The sequence below is a fragment of the Geotrypetes seraphini genome, chromosome 6, assembly GCF_902459505.1.
Source record: "Geotrypetes seraphini chromosome 6, aGeoSer1.1, whole genome shotgun sequence".
In the NCBI taxonomy this organism is placed as follows: Eukaryota; Metazoa; Chordata; class Amphibia; order Gymnophiona; family Dermophiidae; genus Geotrypetes; species Geotrypetes seraphini.
In genome coordinates, this window is record NC_047089.1 from 245608755 (window position 1) to 245628429 (window position 19675).

The following is a 19675-nucleotide window of genomic DNA, read 5'->3' on the forward strand; positions in this document are numbered from 1 at the left end:
AATAAACCCATGGGAGCTGCCATGCTATTTGTTTTCTAAACTGTTAACCAAACTGAAACTGTCAATGATAGAAGGAAGATAACACATAGAGGGAGAGAGCAAGTGCCGGGCAAGTCCCTAGCAAGTTTGCTGGCATGACAGTTTCCCTTTAAAAGCCTTCAAAAGCCTCCTGTTCGCCCCCGCAACTTCCTTAAGGGCTAGACTCCACACACGGCCGCATGTGCGAGAGACGTAGTCAAGAGAAAAGGGGTGGGGCCAGAGCGCCGCTGCTTCCCGCTGCACAGGATGAAGGAGCTGGCACCCTTGTCACACTGATGTCCCGCCATGGCCCCGCTGATGTCCCGGCAGGTTTACTAGTACCATAAGCACCGTAAGGAGGTAAGGAAGGAGATGTTAGGGCATGTAAACAGTACCCGGCGTATAAGACGACCCCCGACTTTGGGGAGGATTTTAAGGTACTGAAAAGTCGTCTTATACGCCGGCAAATACGGTACTTTAGAAGTTTCTATTCCGTCATTACCTTGCGGTTTAATGCGGATTACGAAAGATTTATAGAAGGTGGATTACAAAAGAAGATATCTGATCATTTCCAGGGAAGATAAAGAGGAGATCAGGTAGTTTCGGGGAGTCGGGAAGTTAGTGGGAAATAAAAAAATATATAGAAGTAAAGTGAGCATAACTCACCTGAAGTATTACTGAGAAGACATAAATTAAAACCTGCAGGCCTGCTAATCAAAGGACTTAGGTGCATTTGCCCTGGGGGCAGTGGCATAGCAATGGTGAGAGGTGCCCCTCCCCCACCCTCATCTTCACCCCCACCCCCGCTCCTTCCCCAACCTCCCCCCTTCCTTTTTTTTACAAAAGTACAAAAGAGGTTTTGAGCGCCGGCCGGCGCGTTGAATGTTCCGCACTGCTCTGACGTTCATAGGAATTCTATGACTGTTAAGAGTAGTGCGCCGGCCGGCGCTCCAAACCCCTTCTGCTAAGGGGGGGGAGGGATTAAATTTTTTTTTATTGACTTAATCAGCCATGATATTTGAAAGCACCATTAAAGACCAATTAAAAATTATAAAAATAATTAATTTGCTGATAGACGTCTACCACTTCAAGGTAGGCAATGCATCTACACTTTGGTTCCTAACAGTGCCTAGAGGGCAAGTAGGCATGGTTAAGGATGGATTCGGTGCAAGTTCAAGTTTCAGGTTTATTGTATTTGATCCACCGCCTAAGTACCCGGGCGGTTTACATAAAATGAAACACTTCTGTGCAAATGCTTCAAAGGTCGTAACATAATAAAGAGGGAGACAAACCAAAAGACACACTGAAGGAGAAAGCGGTGAAGGATACGTCATCTAAATTTTTAGGTGGGGGAAGGACAAACCAAAAGGATAGAAAAGGCACATGAAGGGGCAAAGGGTTCGGCAAAGGTCCTACAAGAAAAGGAACGATGCTGACGGAAGTAATCATGGGTTGAAAACATACTTTAAATAGTGAATGCGTCTTGGAACTGGAAAGTTTGTAGGCCTTTTAGACACATAGGCCCGGATTCTATAAATGGCGGCCAACTTCTGCCAAACCAGTTAATCGGGATGCATGTTTTCTAAAATTAAAAAAACAACAACCCCGAGGCAGGCCGCCTACATTGGAGGCACCTCTGGGAGCCTAGGGAGGTGGGCAAGCCCTCCTAAGGCTAGGTGTGGGCGTGGCATGGCCCGGAATTAAGCCTTAGGCAGAACTAGGCGGCCGTATGCATCTCCCAGGCCAGCGGTAGACACGTTCAATGTAGGCCAGGGATCTCCCTGCTGCGATAAGTTTAGAAGCCACAGTCGTGGCCACCAGTCCTTCCCAATACATCACCAGCAGGAGGGATGCCGAATCCATCCTGACAGAACCCTCCCACCTACCCCCATCCCGAACGATCACGGCAAGAGGGATGCCCAGTCCCTCCTGCTGACAACCCCTACCCCCCAAAAAAGTTTGCCCCATCCCCTGGACCCCCCCTAACCTGTTTTCCTAACCTGTGGCGTAAGGGGGGGGGTGAGGGGGTGGTCCGCCACGAGCGCCATGTTGGTGGGGGTGCCAGCACACCTCCTCTCCGCCCCCTCCGCCTCTTCCTACTCCTCCCCTTGCCATGCGCGGACCCCCTCTCCTTCCCTTCCCCCGCACCTCCAATTGTTCACCACCACGAGCAACAACGTCAATGTGTTCCTCGTGACCGCGTCAGCTCTCTTGCTTATGTCACTTCCAGGTGCCGCCAGAGGGAGAGCTGCAAGGGTAACGAGGAGCACATTGAAGTAGTTACTCGTGGCAGTGAACAACTAGAGGCACGAAAGAAGAGAATGGGAAGCGGGGGTGGGGTGCCTCCTTATCCCACGCTCTGGAGAAGAGTTTGTATGAGAGCCATTAGCAAATGTGAAAAACTGATACTGTAAGCAGTCCTACCTTTCTGAAGTGCTTCCAACCATTGTCTTCGACTGTCTTGATTGGTTCCATAGACGTAAAGAAGGCCATCCTTATATACAATCTTTGGAAAAAGAAACTGCTTTATTTACAGCATACACTAAAGTGTTTTAGTGTATGTAAAACCAAACCAAAGAAATTGACCCTGAGATATCCACAGAGAAGAAAATCCAGAAAACCAAAATACACTGTGGAGTTACGACGTTCCTGAAATGGTCTTTGTTGAAAATTAAAAGTTCCACAAGTCAGGGTAAACAATCCACGGTCCGTGTTTCGACAAGATAGTCTTCTTCAGGGGTCCCTGATAATCCTAAGGTAGTAGATACGTGGAATAAACAGTCCAAAAAATACAAATGCGTGGAACTCCGCTGCATATTGCTTTTAATTTATGCAGCGCGTTCTCTACGGAGTTCCACGCATTTGTATTTTTGGGACTGTTTATTCCATGAATCTACTACTTTAGGATTATGAGGGACCCCTGAAGAAGACTATCTTGTCGAAACACGGACCGTGTTGGGTCCCATGCTCTTGGCGGATTAGGTCCTCGAGGTTTTTATGGGGATCGTTTTATTTCTATGTGGATTGGTTACACCGACTTGTGGAACTTTTAACTTTCAATAAAGTCCTTTTCAGGAACATCGTCACGCCACAATGTTTTTTGGTTTCAAAACCATTTAACATGTGCTAAAATCATTATCCATGTGTAAAGTCAAGCGCCTAATTGGCTGATCTTTGGTGATCAGCGCCTTGCATCCTTCCTGTGCCCAATGAACTCCTCACCCTTTCTATGTGATTGTTCAGCCCAGTGTCTTTGCTTCATCTTTTTACCCAGTTCACGTATACTTGATTGTGGGGTTATTTTAGGAGTATTTCCACATGTAAATGGCGGCATTTACACATGTAGATTGCATACATGTAAAAAACAGTCATTTCAGAAAGCCGTTATTTGTATACATGAGACCCACAACAAAGGGGTATGGTTTGAGCATTCGATGAGTGGGACAAATATCTACACATGCATTGTTTGTATTGTAACCATCCCAGGAAATGCAAACTCTGTATTGCAGGGGTGTCAAAGTCCCTCCTGGAGGGCCGCAATCCAGTCGGGTTTTCAGGATTTCCCCAGTGAATATGCATGAGATCTTTTTGCAAGCACTGCTTTCATTGTATGCTGATAGATCTCATGCATATTCAAGGGGGAAATCCTGAAAACCCGCCTGGATTGCAGCCCTCCAGAAGGGACTTTGACACCCCTGTAAGCTCATATAAACTGCTCTGAGTTGACTCCCCCAGTCATTAGCAGCAGCAGTGAAGCTTTCAATAAACAATTCTCCATTGTACAAAGGAGATACACTTTTATGGGGAAAAATTCCTCCTTCGAGTTTTTTCACCAGCGAAAAGACAGGCACAGTTTTGTGGAAAAGTTCTCATTTCAACTTTATTGCTTAATGAGAAGAACTTACATTTCTGTCTCCCCTCCCCTCCCTTCCCACCTTTTTACAAAGCCACGCGGCAAAAGCCCAGATGCCCTTTAAATCTCTATGAGCTTCAGGGCAGTTACCACAGCAGCAGCCACTAGCGCGGCTTTGTAAAAGGGGGTGGATAATATTTGTAAAATGGGACAGCTACATGTGGAAATGATCCCACATACGTGTAAAAGTTGCAGAATCATCACTTCCATGTGGAAGCTGCTGGGTTCTAGCCACTCATTTTTCTACATGTATGTTTGCGAAATAACTGCTCCTGCTGTGTATGCAGTGATGTAGCAAGAGTAGGAGATGCTCCCCGTACCCACCTTACCCCCCCTCGCTCCTTCTACGCCCTCCACACCACACTTGCACTCTCCCTTCCCACCTCAGTACTTCTTTAAATCTTCACCGGCATGAGCAGCTTCTCCGGCCTGCTGCTTGCACCGGCGTTGCTTTTCCCCTCTGATGTCACTTCCTGGTCCCATGACCCAGAAGTGATTTCCAGACGGAGCTAGGCCGGCGTGAGCAGCAGACCAGAGTAGCTGCTTGCACTGGCGAAGATTTAAAGAGGTACGGGGAGGAGGGCACAAACGTGGCATGGGAGGGGCGGCACCCAGGGTGGTCTGCCCCCTCCCCTTTTCTATGTCACTGTGTATGCCAGCAAATTTATGTTTACGCCTGCATGTCCTTATATGTATTTTACAAAAAGCTCCATGTTCAACGGAACCTCTTGTAAAATGCCATCAGAACTGAGCATATCCCAACCCGGACATCTGAACTACAAACAACACTCTATGTAAAAGGAGCCTTCACATTTGCTTATTCTCTTGTATAGTATCTTTTACATAATCTGCTTTGTATTTCACTCCAGGAACAGGCGGTGGACCATATGAACAGAAAGAACAAACAATTTGCCAGGAAATATGATCTAAGCCACTGATCCTTCTATTTGAAAACTCCATTGTCTACAATTTCTCCCTAAATTATTTTCTTGTGCTATCTCACAGGGATCCCTTCTCTTCCCTCTACATTTTAATAAATTCAGTTCAGCGTCTCCTCCTGTTTCTATGCTGATGATATTCCGTTAGTCTTTCCCACCTTGTCTCCCCAAATTTATTTTAACAACTCTCTGAGCCCTCTTGGGCCACCCTGAAACCACTCACTCCTTCCTTCCGCCTCCCTCCAGCCTAAAACTTTAAATACCTCCCTCCCACCCCGGCAACAACCCCTCTCCTTTTACTCAGTTGCATAGTTGCCAGGTCCGCAGTTTTCTCGCCCAATTGGGCTGCTTTGGAACACTGGTTGGGGAAAATTTTCAGTAGCTGCGGATTGTATTTTTGGGGGTGCTGGTTTTAGATTTTTCTGCTGTAATTTCGGCTGCATTATGGCTTGGTATTCAGCAAATCAGCACTTAGTGCTGCAGACTAGAGGTCTGCACGGGAAAGGGGATCGCGGGAATCCCGCGGGTCCCACGGGAATCCCCTCCTAACCCATGGGACTCCCACGGGGACCCCCCTCTGGCCCACAGGACTCCCATGGGGACCCCCCTCTAGCCAACGGGACTCCCACGGGGATGGAGGGCTTTGGAATCAGGGTTCGTCCATATAATATAATGGACACGTCAGCCTTAGTAAAAGAGGGGGTTTATAAGTTAATTACCTGAACAGAAAACAAAAAAAGGGTTCCACCAAAGAGATTCCACAAGGAAAACAGCAGCGCAAACACAAAAGAAACTGTGGAATTGATGATCCTGTCAGAAGTAATTGCTGCTTTTTATGGGGACGGGCGGGGATGGAGATAATTCCTTGCGGGGATGGGTGGGGCCGGAGAGGATCCTGACGGGGATGGAGAGGATCCTGACGGGGACGGGTGGGGACGGAGAGGATCCTGACGGGGACGGGTGGAGACAGAGAGGATCCTGGCGGGGACGGAGAGGATCCTGGTGGGGACGGGTGGGGATGGATGGGATTTTTGTCCCTGCGCAACTCTCTACTGCAGACCATGTGATGCGTATCCTACCAATGACAGCCCTTGCCCGCCCTCTCCCAACTAGGGTTACCAGACATCCGGCTTTCCAAGGGCATGTCCTCCTCAAATCGTGTTGGGCAGGGAGGAAGTCCGTGTATGCGCGGATGCCATGCGATGACATCACACGTACGTGTGCATGACATCATCACATGGTATCCGTGAATGCGCGGACTTCCTCCCTGCTCAAGAGCAATCAGCAGGGGGCGGGACTAGGGTGGGAATAGGGTGGAGATGGGTGGAACTGGGCGGGCCTGGGGGGTGGGCCTAGGGGTCTGGATTGTCCATTTGGAAAATCTGACAACCCTACTCACAGCCAGTCATAATCAGGGCCTTATCTCTAACGTTGTCAGCACAAGCCGTAAGCTCTCCCCACCCCAACCCACCCCACCCGTCTCAGGCTTGCTGTTTATAGGTTCTGTTTCCAGAGCAGGGCAGGTTGAATGTTTCTCCAGCCTGTTCTATAATCAGTGTGCTAAAGCCTTATTTTTATCTGCTGTCTTCCTGTAAGATGAATGTTTCATCGGTTCAGGTTTTGGGAACCGGGCTCTATCTCCTAGAAAACGGCAAAAGTGAAGTACACTTCCCCCTCCCCATTCGCGGTTTCTGCACTCGCGATTTCACATAATCGCGATTTTTTTCTGGGGAGAGGGAAAATTTAAAAAACCATATTTCCCTGCTGCCTTCCCGGCCTTACCTGGTGGTCTAGCGGGCTTTCGGGGCAGGAGCGATCTTCCTATGCTTCTGCCCCATGCAGATCGCCATGAGGAAATGGCTGTAGGGAGTTCCCGTCGTAGTCCAAAAGAGTAACAAAAGATTCTAGAACCCCAAATCTCAAAGAACAGCAAGATTCCGGAACCCCAAAGAGTAGCAACATTCCATGCTACCGACCCAGGGCAAGCAGTGGCTTCCCCAATGCCTTTCTCAATAACATCACCGACTTGCTGCCTGTGTCAGTTCTCCCTGTGACATCACTTCCTAGGTACAGGAACCAGAAGTGACGTCAAAGGGAGAGCTGACACGAGTAGCAGGTTGGAATTGCTGCTTGTGCCGGCAAAGAGCTATAGGTACAATGGGGGAGGGGAGTGAAAGCACACGTGTGGTGGTGGGGGGGGGGGAGGAATGAAGGATGGGTGCCAGAACCTCCACCAAGATGACACATGGAGTGGACCGCCCCCCCTGCCCCCCCCTTACTACACCACTGAGCGAGCTTCCACTTTTTCCGTTCTGTCGGAAACATCCTGAACGATAAAAAAGTGGAAACTCGCTGGACTAAGGAGAAATTAGGTTCTTACCTGCTAATTTACTTTCTTTTAGCTTCTCCAGACCAGTAGAGGTTAACTTTACGAATGGGTATATATCTAATCATGACCAGCAGGTGGAGACTGAAAACAAAACTTTGGGACAGTATATCCTAGCCCCTCCTCTCTATTTCCCTCAGTCTGCCGAATAGCCAAGCAGAACCAAGAACTGGAAAACAACAGAGAGAAAAAACAATACTCCAAAAGGAGTAACAAATAACATACCCAAAATGCTGTTGGAAAATGCAGAGGAGAAATTCCCGAAGGAAGAATGTCCCCACAGCTCGCCAGCTAAGCCAGCCGAGCCACAGCCGCTGTTCTTCAATTCTCCCCGGCCCTAGAAAAATACTAGAACCCGCAGCAAAAACCAAAAACTGCCCGCGCAACAGCCCCAACAACAACAACAACAGACAGGGTGGGGACCTCTACTGGTCTGGAGAAGCTAAAAGAAAGTAAATTAGCAGGTAAGAACCTAATTTCTCCTTCTTTAGCACTCTCCAGACCAGTAGAGGTTAACTTTACGAATGGGACGTACCAAAGCAGTCCCTCTCACGGGCGGGACCCCCGAAGGGCCGATACCAGTACACGCTCACCGAACACCGCGTCCCGACGCGCCTGCACATCAACCCGATAATGACGAACAAAGGAATGCAAGGAGGACCAAACCGCAGCCTTACAAATATCCACTGGAGGCACGAGCGACGACTCAGCCCAAGAAGCCGCCTGACCCCGAGTGGAATGAGCCTTGAGAAACTCCGGAACAGGCTGCTGTTTCAGAAGATAAGCGGAAGCAATCGTCTCCTTGATCCAGCGCGCAATAGTAGCCTTAGAAGCGCCCGCTCCCCGACGAGGACCCGCCAGGAGGACAAAGAGATGATCGGACTTCCGGAATTCCTGGGTCCGCTGCACATAAGAGCGAAGGACCCGACCGACATCCAACTTGCGCAGCTGCCGTTGCTCAGAAGAGCCCTCCCGACCACCCAAGACCGGGAGAACCACTGATTGATTGACATGAAAAGGAGAAACAACCTTCGGCAGAAAGGAAGGAACAGGCCGCAAGACGACCCGCTCCCTAGAAAACTCCAAGAAGGGAGCCCTACAAGAGAAAGCCTGCAGCTCAGAAACACGCCTAGCAGAAGTAATGGCCACCAAAAAGACCGCCTTCAAAGTAAGGTCCTTCAAAGAACAGTCGTCCAAGGGCTCGAAAGGCGGACGCACCAAAACAGAGAGAACCAGATTAAGATCCCAAGAGGGAACCGAGGGCCGTAGGGGAGGCCTAAGCAACTTGGCCGCCCGCAAAAACCGAATCACATCAGGAAGAGCCGATAAACGCTGACCTGACACCAACCCTCGAAAGGCCGACAGGGCCGCAATATGAACCCGGAGAGAAGACCAAGCCAGGCCTCTATCCAGGCCATCCTGCAAGAACTCCAGAATGTTAGGCAGATAAGCGCGAAAAGAGGTCACTCCCCGCGCCCGACACCATTCCTCAAAGAGACGCCAAACCCGCACATAAGCCCGAGAGGTAGAAAGCCTCCGGGACCCCAACAGTGTAGAGATCACCTTGTCTGAATATCCCTTCTTGCTAAGGCGACCCCTTTCAAGAGCCACGCCGTAAGACAGAAGGGAGACGGGTCGAACATGGGAATGGGACCCTGCATCAGAAGGTCGTCCGAGAGAGGCAGAGGAAGAGGATCCGCTACCAGGTGCCTCACCAGATCCGCATACCACGGACGGCGAGGCCAATCCGGCGCCACCAGCACCACCAAACCCGGATGGTGAACAATGCGAAGAAGCACTCTGCCCACCAGCGGCCAAGGAGGGAACACATACAACAGCCCCTCCGTTGGCCACTGCTGGACCAGAGCATCCAGACCCTCGGCCAGACCGTCCCTGCGACGACTGAAGAAGCGGGGCACTTTGGCGTTGCCACCCGTGGCCATCAGGTCCATCAGGGGCTGCCCCCAAGCCTGCACTATCAACTGAAACGCCTCGGCGCCGAGACACCACTCTCCTGGATCTAGGAAGTGACGACTGAGGAAGTCTGCCTGAACATTTTCTACTCCGGCTATATGAGAGGCCGAGAGGTCCAGCAGATGGGATTCCGCCCAAACCATGAACAGAGCCGCCTCCTGCGCCACCTGAGTGCTCTTGGTGCCCCCCTGACGATTGACCTAAGCCACCGCCGTGGCATTGTCCGACAGCACTCTGACCGACTTGCCCAGCAACAGGGAGTGGAAAACCAACAGCGCCAGACGGACCGCTCTGGTCTCCAACACGTTGATCGACCAGGCGGCCTCCTCCGCGGACCAGGTGCCCTGAGCTGAGTGACCCAAACACTGAGCCCCCCAACCCAGGAGACTCGCATCCGTCAGGAGCACCGTCCACTGCGGGAGATCCAGACCCACCCCCTGAACTAGGTGAGGGGTCTGGAGCCACCAACGCAGACTGCAGCGTGCCAAGCCTCGCAGGGGGACCGGAACATCCATCCCGTGCCTCTGGGGAGACCACCTCCGGAGCAGAGCATACTGGAGAGGACGCATGTGGGCCCGCGCCCACCTCACCACGTCCAGGGACGCCGCCATCGACCCCAAGACCTGGAGGAAATCTCGCGCCCGAGGACACCGGGACGCCAAAAGCAGGCGAATCTGAGATTGCAATTTGCTCACCCGGCCCTCTGGGAGGAAGACCCTCCCCAAGGAGGTGTCGAACAGCACCCCTAGGTACTCCAGACGCTGAGCCGGGACCAACCGACTCTTGGAAAGGTTGACCACCCAGCCCAGCGACCGGAGAAACTCCACCACCCGAGCAGTAACCCGGGAGCTTTCCTGCAACGACTTTGCCCGAATTAACCAGTCGTCCAGGTAGGGGTGTACCAGGATGCCCTCCGACCGCAAGGCTGCCGCGACGACCACCATCACCTTGGTGAATGTCCGAGGAGCCGTGGCCAGCCCAAAGGGAAGCGCACAGAACTGAAAGTGCCGACCCAAGATCGCAAAGCGCAGGAAACGCTGATGAGAGGCCCGAATGGGAACATGCAAGTAGGCCTCCGTCAGATCGAGAGAAGTGAGAAACTCCCCCGGCTGAACCGCCAGAATGACCGACCGCAGAGTTTCCATACGGAAAGAGGGAATCTTGAGAGCCCTGTTGACCCCTTTCAAATCGAGGATGGGCCGAAAGGTCCCCTCCTTCTTGGGCACCACAAAGTAAATGGAGTACCTGCCCGTGCCCCACTCCGGAGGGGGCACCGGAACAACTGCCCTGAGATCTAGCAAGCGCTGAAGGGTCTGGCGAAAAGCCTGCGTCTTCCCCGGAGTCTGACATGGAGAAGCGAGGAAAAAATCCGGCAGAGAGCGGGCGAACTCCAGGGCATAACCGTCCCGCACCACCTCCAGGACCCACTGATCGGACGTGATCTCGGCCCATTTGGGGAAAAATTCGCGCAGCCGGGCCCCCACTGGAACCAAAGAGGGCGCCGGCAAGGCGTCATTGTGCAGGACGGGAAGCGGGGGAACCGGCGGAGGGATTCCCTGCCCCCCGACGGGCCCCCCGAAAGGGCTGCATGCGCTGGAAGAACCGACCCCGGGAAAATCCCAGAGACTGGAAAAAAGCAGCCCCACGCCCAGGGCGATACTTGCGAAAATCCCGCAAACGCCCCCGGGCCGCACCCCCCCGAGACGCCGGACGGGCACGGTCCTCTGGCAGACGGGGAACTTTCGAGTCCGACAAAGTCTGAATCAACTTATCCAAGTCCTCTCCAAACAAAAACGACCCCCGAAAGGGAAATTTAGTAAGCTTAGCTTTGGACGCAGCATCCGCCGCCCAAGCGCGCAGCCACAACACACGCCTTGCGGCCACGCCAAAAGCCATAGACTTAGCCGAGATCCGCACCAAGTCATATAGAGCATCTGAGAGGAATGAGGCCGCCATCTCAATCTTCGCTACCTCCTGATCCACCAGAGACCAGTCGTCAGACTCTCGATCCAAGACCCGCTCCGCCCACCGAAACACGGCGCAAGCGACCAGTCCCCCACAAATAGCCGCCTGGACCCCAAAGGCAGAGACCTGAAAATTTTGCTTAAGGATGCTCTCCAATTTGCGCTCCTCAGAGTCCCGCAAGGCAGAACCGCCCTCAACAGGCACGGTATGCCGCTTGGAAATTGCCGAGACCACCGCATCCACGACTGGCGAAGCTAACGTAGCCCGATCCCCTTCCGGAATGGGATACAGGCGAGCCATGCTGCGCGCCAGCCGAAACGGCGTCTCCGGCGTTTTCCACTGCTCCAGAATAATATCCCGAATATCCTGATGCATAGGAAAAGAGCGGGAAACGGAACGGATCCCCCGTAACAGGGGGTCCCCCACACGCGGAGTCTCCGGCGGCGCGTCCTCAAAACGCAAAACCGAAGAAACCTGCTGAATAAGGTCAGGCAGCTCATCTTTCTGAAAAAGGCGCACCACGGACGCCTCGTCACTGGAGAACGGGAAATCCGACAACCCGCCGCCAGCTTCCGTCCCCTCCAGAGAGTCCTGGAACTCCTCAGAAGGGTCCAGGTCCTCCTCCAGACCGACCCGTTCCTCCGACCACAAATTCTCGTCCCACGACACCCGCGGACGCTTGAACAAGGGAGGCGGCGGAGGGGACGTCACGCCAGACGAAAGAGGCAAAGCCGCAGGGAGCGCGGAGGAAAACCCACCCCCCGAAACCCCCTGGGCGCAACCGGGACCCCCAGCCGCCTGAAAATAGGCTCTGCATAAAGAAAAGAAAAATTCAGGAGAAAAACCCCCCAAGGGTCCCAAGGGACTCCCTGCCACAGCAGGGGACCCAGCAGAACCTTGCCCCTGCATAGTCAAAACAGGGGGAAGGTCACCTGAGGTGGAAGACAAAATGGAGGGGCCAGACAGAGAAGATGGCGGTTTTCCCGCCAAAAAAGCTCCCTCCATAGCCTGAAGCGGCTGAGAAACCTGAATAGTCTCAGCCGCTAAAGCAGGCAAGCCGGCATCAGCTGTCAAAAAATCAGCTGAGAGGGAATCCTTCGGGGAATCCCTCCGTGGGCGGTTGTGGAAGACCGGGCTTCCCCACTGCTCCAAGCCGACTCGCGAGGCACCATCGGCGGGGAGCTCTGGGCGCCTGCAGCCGCTGCCGACGGAGCTCCACCACCTCACCGACCCAAACCGCCGAGTTCAGGCCGGCCGCGAGTGCCTCGCGGCTGGACTAAAATTGTGTCCTACTCCCCCGGAGAAGGGCACAATTGCTCCATACGCGACCTAGCTATAAAAAAGTGCTGGTTACATGAAAAAATACAGTAAAATACAGTTTTCTTAAAGGGAAACAACCCTTCAGACCAGCACTACCTCAGGATTTTTTTTTTTTTTTTTTTTACAGAACAGACTCCACAGGCTCTCGAAGCAATATGCCTTGCTTGACTTAGGGGGCAAGGCTTACTGCTGAGGCTCCTCTAAAAAAATGTGGGGAGGTGGAGGAAGTGGGGGGAGGGACCCCGCTCGTGACCCGCCGGGTTTAACACCCCCGAGGTCGGACGAACCCCCAAACAGAGTCCGCCCAAGCTCCGTCCGGCTAAAAACAGGGACAATAAACCCCCTAAACAAATTCCAACAGCCCTACCAAGGGAGATGGGTACAGATCACTCAACACCTGCTGGAGACTGAAAGAAGACTGAGGGAAATAGAGAGGAGGGGCTAGGATATACTGTCCCAAAGTTTTGTTTTCAGTCTCCACCTGCTGGTCATGATTAGATATATACCCATTCGTAAAGTTAACCTCTACTGGTCTGGAGAGTGCTAAAGAAGGGCTCCTTTTACTAAGGTGCCCTAGCGGTTTTAGCGCACGCACAAGATTAGCGCGCGCAAAATATTACCGCCTGCTTAAAAGGAGGCGGTAGCGGCTAGCGCGCGCTATTCCGCGCGTTAAGGCCCTAACGCACCTTTGTAAAAGGAGCCTCGAGTGTGTAGCCCTCGACGGAGACTGACACAATTTTATAGGTCGGGCCGAGAACTTTTCGGCACCCCACTCATACACTGGGCTGTTTCGGGGCTACTTTTTCGAGGTTCTTGGACGTGATTATTAAAAAAAAAAAAGCATCTGGCAACAGTGCTCAGCTGTCTCTTCATAATGTACTTGGTTGAGAGGAATCGAGCCTAAGCGGTCTTACCTGAAATGGATATTGTCTCTCCACGGGCGTCTCGTCTTCAATATTTACTGTCTCAACACATCGAATTTTTCTAACATCAATTGTTCCTTTCTTGTTTCCTTTTTTCTAAGTATAAAAATTACAGCGGAATGAAGTTTCATTTCTTTTTTTTTTTTTTTTAGTTCCAGTAATTTTATTGATTTTATAAACAATAGAGTTACAGAAAAGTAAGATAAGCTTCCGAAAAAACGGAAGAAATCGAAAGAGAAGGACACCAGCAAGTATATCACAATGCATAACAATGGAGGGTGGGTTATAAAGAATAATCAATAATACAATACAGCAGGTAAATAGGAATACATCAACTATCAATAATGAGCATGAATATAAAAGAGATACGAAATATAAAATGATGTGTGACATGTGCATACTATGTCAAAAATAAACATGTCTGATTATAGTCATATGAAGTCAATCATATAGTTATCAAATCGGCAAATACAGCAATCAAATTAGTGCTCATAATAAACATATTGAAGATCACCATGAGTAAGACAAAAAGATCACGTAAGTTTACAGTCAAAGGTCCATACCACAAAAGTCCAGCATAATCGACCAAGTTTTAGTATAGGAAAGCGAAGCGTTACAACGATCCGCCATGTGGCGTTCATATTTATTATGGAGACATACAGAATTCCACCATTGGTTGAAGTCAATTTTTGTAAAGTCTTTCCAATTTTGTAATATTATTTGAAAAGCAAGAAATAACAAAAGGGTTAGAAGGCGGTCATGATACATAGAGAGAGGTGTGGAAAGAGCTAGGGATCCCTGAATTATGATATCAAAAGATAAGGGGTCATTAAGAGAAAAAATTTTGGTAATCATCTGCCAGACAGATGTCCAGAAGATCTGCAAATGGGGGCAATCATATAGCATATGACGTAAGGATCCTTCAAAGGACTTGCAGGTCCAGCATAGACTGTCCGAGGATCTCATGACTTTAGCTGTTTTGGTGGGAGTCCAGAAGGCTCGATGGTAAAGGAAGATTGCTGTTTGTCTATGAGAGGCAGAGTGAAGGGATTTAAAGAGTTTGGTCCACATAGTAGTCCAGACTCCATCAGTGATAGGAGACTTCAACATCTGATTCCATTTGGTTTTGGAAATTGGAAGTTTAATTTCTTAACCGTAAAATTAGAACTCTTCCTGATGTGGTCAAACCAAGGCCGAAGAAGCCGCGTCAATCTTACAACTGGATGACCTGTTTGGGTTGAACTTCTCATGCAAGCGGGTTATGAAATATCTTTTACCACTCTTCGCTTGAGTATCAAAGTGGTCATCAAGCCTCAGGATGCTTCACCTCCCTTGGAAGAAGAGTGGATTTATCTGCCCCTTCCAGGTTGCCGCCCCACTTGAGGTTGCACGCTCTAGATTTTTCAAGGGCCATTTATAGAATGCCAACTAAGGGAACCAGTTTAGTGCCAATTAACACCCATAATAACCTATTAAGATTGTTAAGACCTATCAGCATTCGATAAAAACAATTCGTTTACGTACGTAACTGCCTTTATGTATAATTTGTGCATTCGAATTTGTGTGCTAAGCATTCATTAGCCCATAGGCTGCGGAACGCTTTTTGCTTGGGGGGGAGGGCCAAGATATCCATCCTAGACCTCTCTCTCCAGCTCCCGGCTCCCCCACCTACTGCCTACCCGGCTGCTGAAATTTTAAATCTTTGGGCAGCTGTAGAATGAAGACTTCCGGGCAGGGCCGGATTTAGATGAAAAGAGGCCCTAGGCTGTTCCACTTATGAGGCCCTTTCACCTCCCATTTTTAAGTTTGTAAATTACATGAGAGATAATAAAATACATCATTACTGTGATATATATCAATATGTTAAATGAAACATGTTGTTATTGGTACTAACCTTTATAAAAAATGTGACACGGACAATAAATAAAAAAAAGTCGAGAACACTTATTTGGACATCTATTCTCAGCACCATATATAGTACTTGTAACAATAACTAATCAAACATAACACACAACATTGCCCCTTCCTATGTCCATAGTGCCCCCAGTGTGTCCTTCCTCACCTCACCCCCCCTCCGATGCCCGCCTGCCTCCCATCGCCCTTCCATTGAACACCCCCCCATGCCATCCTGCCTGCCTGTCTTCCATTAAACCCCCCCCCCACCCCCCTCCGATGCCAGCCTGCCTGCCTCCCATCCCCCTTCCACTGAACCCCCCTCCCGATGCCAGTCTGGGCTGCCCTGTCCTGACGGATCCACGTTTTGCCTCTCTCCCCGCGGGGCTGGGCTTTGCCCAGCTGTTTCCGGACTGACGTCTTTCCCTCCCCGATCCTCCTCCCAGGGCGAAAAAAAGAAAGGGAGAAGTCGAGTCGGCGCCCCGTTGCGGCCGGAGCCGGTTCCGATCCCGAAGCGTAGAATTTCTCCTTATTTTCGGTTCAGTGTTTTAGTGTTCACTGTTTTTAGAATAGTGTAATTTTAATTTTGCTAACAATTTGAATGTAGGCCCCTCTTGCTCTTGAGGCCCTAGGCTGAAGCCTAGTTAGCCTATAGGAAAATCCGGCCCTGCTTCCGGGGCATGCCGATGGCAGCAGGTTCACTCGTTGACGCTGACGGCTGCATGAAGATTTTAAATGACAGCAGCTGGGGAGGAAGTGGGGGAGGGGGAGGAGGCAAGAGAACCATGACTCTTCTGATCTCCAACCGCCAATTTTTGAGGGGACCCCTGTGGCCACTCCCATTCTGAATTAGCCCACACATGTTTATAGAATTAGGAGGTTAATGCAAATTTGCAAGGAAGCACGTACAAGGGCGGAGCATAGGCAGGGCATCTTTCTTTGCCACTTTTAGGTGCCCACATTTATACCAGCTCTATGGCTGGTGTCACTGCGGGTGCCCAAAGGCTTGCCCATAGCGGGTTATGTTCAGGGCAGGATTAATTCATCGAGGGCCCCTAGGCACCCAAGTACACTGGGCCCCCTGCCCCACCCCACCCCACCATGCGCCCAGACGGAAACAGGAAGCTGCGTCAGAGGGAAGCTTTGGGCAAGCAGCACCGCTTGCAAAATTACAGTTCCCGTTGCCTTTCTTACCCGCGTTGCTTGCTTGTTTTACTTTCCGTCGATGGGGGTGGGGGGGGCCGCGTTGCCGATCGGGTGGAGCCTGCATTGCTGATCGATGCTGGTGGGGCCCATCGCCGTTTGGAAAAAACAATGCTTTTGCTTTCCTTCATCGGGCCCCCCTGACTATTTCGGGCCCTAGGCACGTGCCTATTTGGCCTATTGGTTAATCCTGCCCTGGTTATTTTAGTATTCTATAGCAGAATCCAAGTGCCTAGGTCCCGTTATAAAATAGGTTCCTTCTGCCAGCTCTCAGGGCACATAAATGAAGGTACCCAGTTATAGAATTTCCCCTTTTGGGGTTAATTCTCTATAGATCGCTTAAATTGATGTGCCGGTAACATAAGTAGGATGATTGATTATACCATAATTATGCCGGTCTTAATAGCTCTGTATTGTAACACTTCGCAGAAGCTCTTTGTAACTCTTTATAGAATACTAGAGTCCAATATTCAGTTAGTGGCAATCAGAGTTTTGCTGACCACCACCAGCATTGAACCTGGACATTCAATGCTAGGCTATGTCCAGGCGCCAGCATTGAATTTCCAAGTGTGTGGCACTAGCTAAAACATAGATGGTTAAGTGCAATATTTGGTATTTTATCCAGCTATTACGAACCGCATAGAGTAGAGTAGGATAAGACCTTACTGTACCCTACACACACACAATATTTATTCCATTTAAAAAAAGCTGCCCCCCCTTGCACATGACTACCCTCCCCTACGACCCCTGATGAACACAGCACCAGGAATCCCCTCCTCCCCCCCCCCCCCGTGCTAGTGAAAATCGTCAGGAGTCTCTTGTTTTATTCTAATATTATCCACTTCTACTGGTCACAAACCATTTTCTTTCACTCTTGGGATAAGAGAATTACAATAAATAAAAGCAACAAAAGCACAGATGAAGAATCTGGTCTCCTCACCTCTTTGTCGTAATCGTAGTAGAAAAGGCTTCTTTGTGTAAACACAAATAGACGTTTTTTGTAGTTCACAGGTGAGATTTTTTTCTTCTGCTGTGATCTCTTCAACAAAAGCTCTTCTAAAATTATGTCGTTCTGCATGCTATTGCTCTTAAACATCTTAGAAAGTTAGTAAAACATGGTAATAATTACATATAACTAATTACAACACGTTTATGAGCTTTCTGTCCTGTTGCAAATATTTCACCATTTATAACCACATCCCAGGGATAAGAACTTAATATTCTTACATAAGCTTCATCATAATGGGACAGACCAAATGTTCATCAAGCCTAGTATCCTGTTTCTAAAAGTGGTCGAACCTGGTCACACATAGCTGATAAGATCCCAAAAGAATAAAACAAATGTTATGGGGTTTATTTAATCCCAGGAATCAGCAGTGGATTTTCCAAAGTCAATACTAATAATGGTTTATGTGCTTTTCTTGTAGGAATGTGTCTAATCCTTTTTTTTTTCTTTTTAAACCCTGCTATGCTAACTCCTTTTAACAAATTATCTGGCAATGAATTCCAGAATTTAATTCCAGATTGACTGAAGAAATATTTTCTCCAATTTGTTTTAAATTTACTAATTAATAAACTTGTTTATGTAAACTTACCTTATGTACCTGTTAGTCATTGTTCATTGAATTTTACATAAGTTTTTTGTATGCATTGAATATTGTATTTGTATTAATGTACATTTTTGTGAATTTTTTGTACTCTTATTTTAAACTGTACAGCGCTTAGAAAGTTCTCATAAGCGTTTCTATCAAATTTTAAATAAACTGTAGTAGCTTCATGGTGTGTCTAGTCCCTGTTTTCTTTTTGAAAGAGTCAACAAGTGATTCACACCTACCTTTCCATTACACTCACTATTTTATAGACCTCTGTCCCATATCCCTTGTAGTACCCTCTGACTTTTCACAATGTATCAAATAAGAGAAGGTCTAGCCAGTGCACTTTCAACACACTTGTAGGTTAGTAATAGCAGTTTGAACTGTATATGAAGGCGGATAGGGTTCCAGTGAAGTGGGGCGAGGTGAGTGTAGCGAGGTTACATAGAAATATAGAAACATGACGGCAGATAAAGGCCAAATGGCCCATCTAGTCTGCCCATCCACAGTAACCATTATCTCTTTCGCTCTCTGAGAGATCCCACGTGCCTATCCCAGGCCCTCTTGAATTCAGACACAGTCTCTGTCTCCACCACCTCTCCAGGGAGACTGTTCCACGCATCTACCACCCTTTCCGTAAAAAAGTATTTCCTCAGATTACTCCAAAGTCTATCACCTCTTAACTTCATCCTATGTCCTCTCATTGCAGTTTCCTTTCAAATGAAAGAAACTCGACTCAAGCACATTTATATTATGTAGGTATTTAAACGACTCTATCATATCTCCCCTCTCTCGCCTTTCCTCCAAAGTATACAGATTGAGATCTTTAAGTCTGTCCCCATACGCCTTATCATGAAGACCACACACCATTTTAGTAGCCTTCCTCTAGACTAACTCCATCCTTTTTATATCTTTTTGAAGGTGTGGTCTCCAGAATTGTACACAATATTCTAAATGAGGTCTTACCGAAGTCTTATACCTCCTTTTTCTTACTGGCCATACCTCTCCCTATGAAACCTAGCATCCTTCTAGCTTTCGCCGTCACCTTTTCAACCTGTTTGGCCACCTTAAGATCATCACATCCAATCACACCCAAGTCCCGCTCTTCTGTCGTGCACATAAGTTCTTCACCCCCTAACTGTACTGTTCCCTCTGGTTTTTGCAGCCCAAATGCATGGCCTTGCATTTCTTAGCATTAAATTTTAGCTGTCAAATTTCAGACCATTCTTCAAGCTTCATCAGGTCTTTCTTCATGTTATTCACACCATCCAGGGTGTCTACTCTATTGCAGATTTTGGTATCATCCGCAAAGAGGCAAATCTTACCCGACAACCCTTCAGCAATATCATTTATAAAAAATGTTTAAAAGAACAGGTCAGACTGGAGACAAGATGGCACCGTGATCGGATGTGCAGGAGGAAGCTCTGTTTGAGTAGCAACGTCGCTTGCTATAGCGATGGTGAAGTGGAAGGGCGAGCCGCGTACTTACCCAGCTGAGGCGGCTGCCTCTCCGGCTTTGGGTCAATGTACGCTACAGGAATTCCTTCTGC

General features: G+C 49.2%; 1 protein-coding gene across 4 annotated transcripts in view; it reads right to left on the reverse strand.

Moving 5' to 3' along the window:
• Positions 1–19675, reverse strand: part of BMX (BMX non-receptor tyrosine kinase) — a 105992-nt gene that overhangs the window by 79218 nt on the left and 7099 nt on the right. For 3 of the 4 annotated variants that reach the window (XM_033949138.1, XM_033949134.1, XM_033949136.1), the window contains exons 3-5: positions 17474–17629; positions 13429–13533; positions 2443–2524 (exon numbers count right to left, since the gene is read on the reverse strand). In XM_033949138.1, the coding sequence (XP_033805029.1) occupies positions 2443–2524; positions 13429–13533; positions 17474–17629 (343 nt within the window). The remainder of the gene's footprint in view (positions 1–2442; positions 2525–13428; positions 13534–17473; positions 17630–19675) is intronic. The other variant, XM_033949137.1, reaches the window with a different exon arrangement.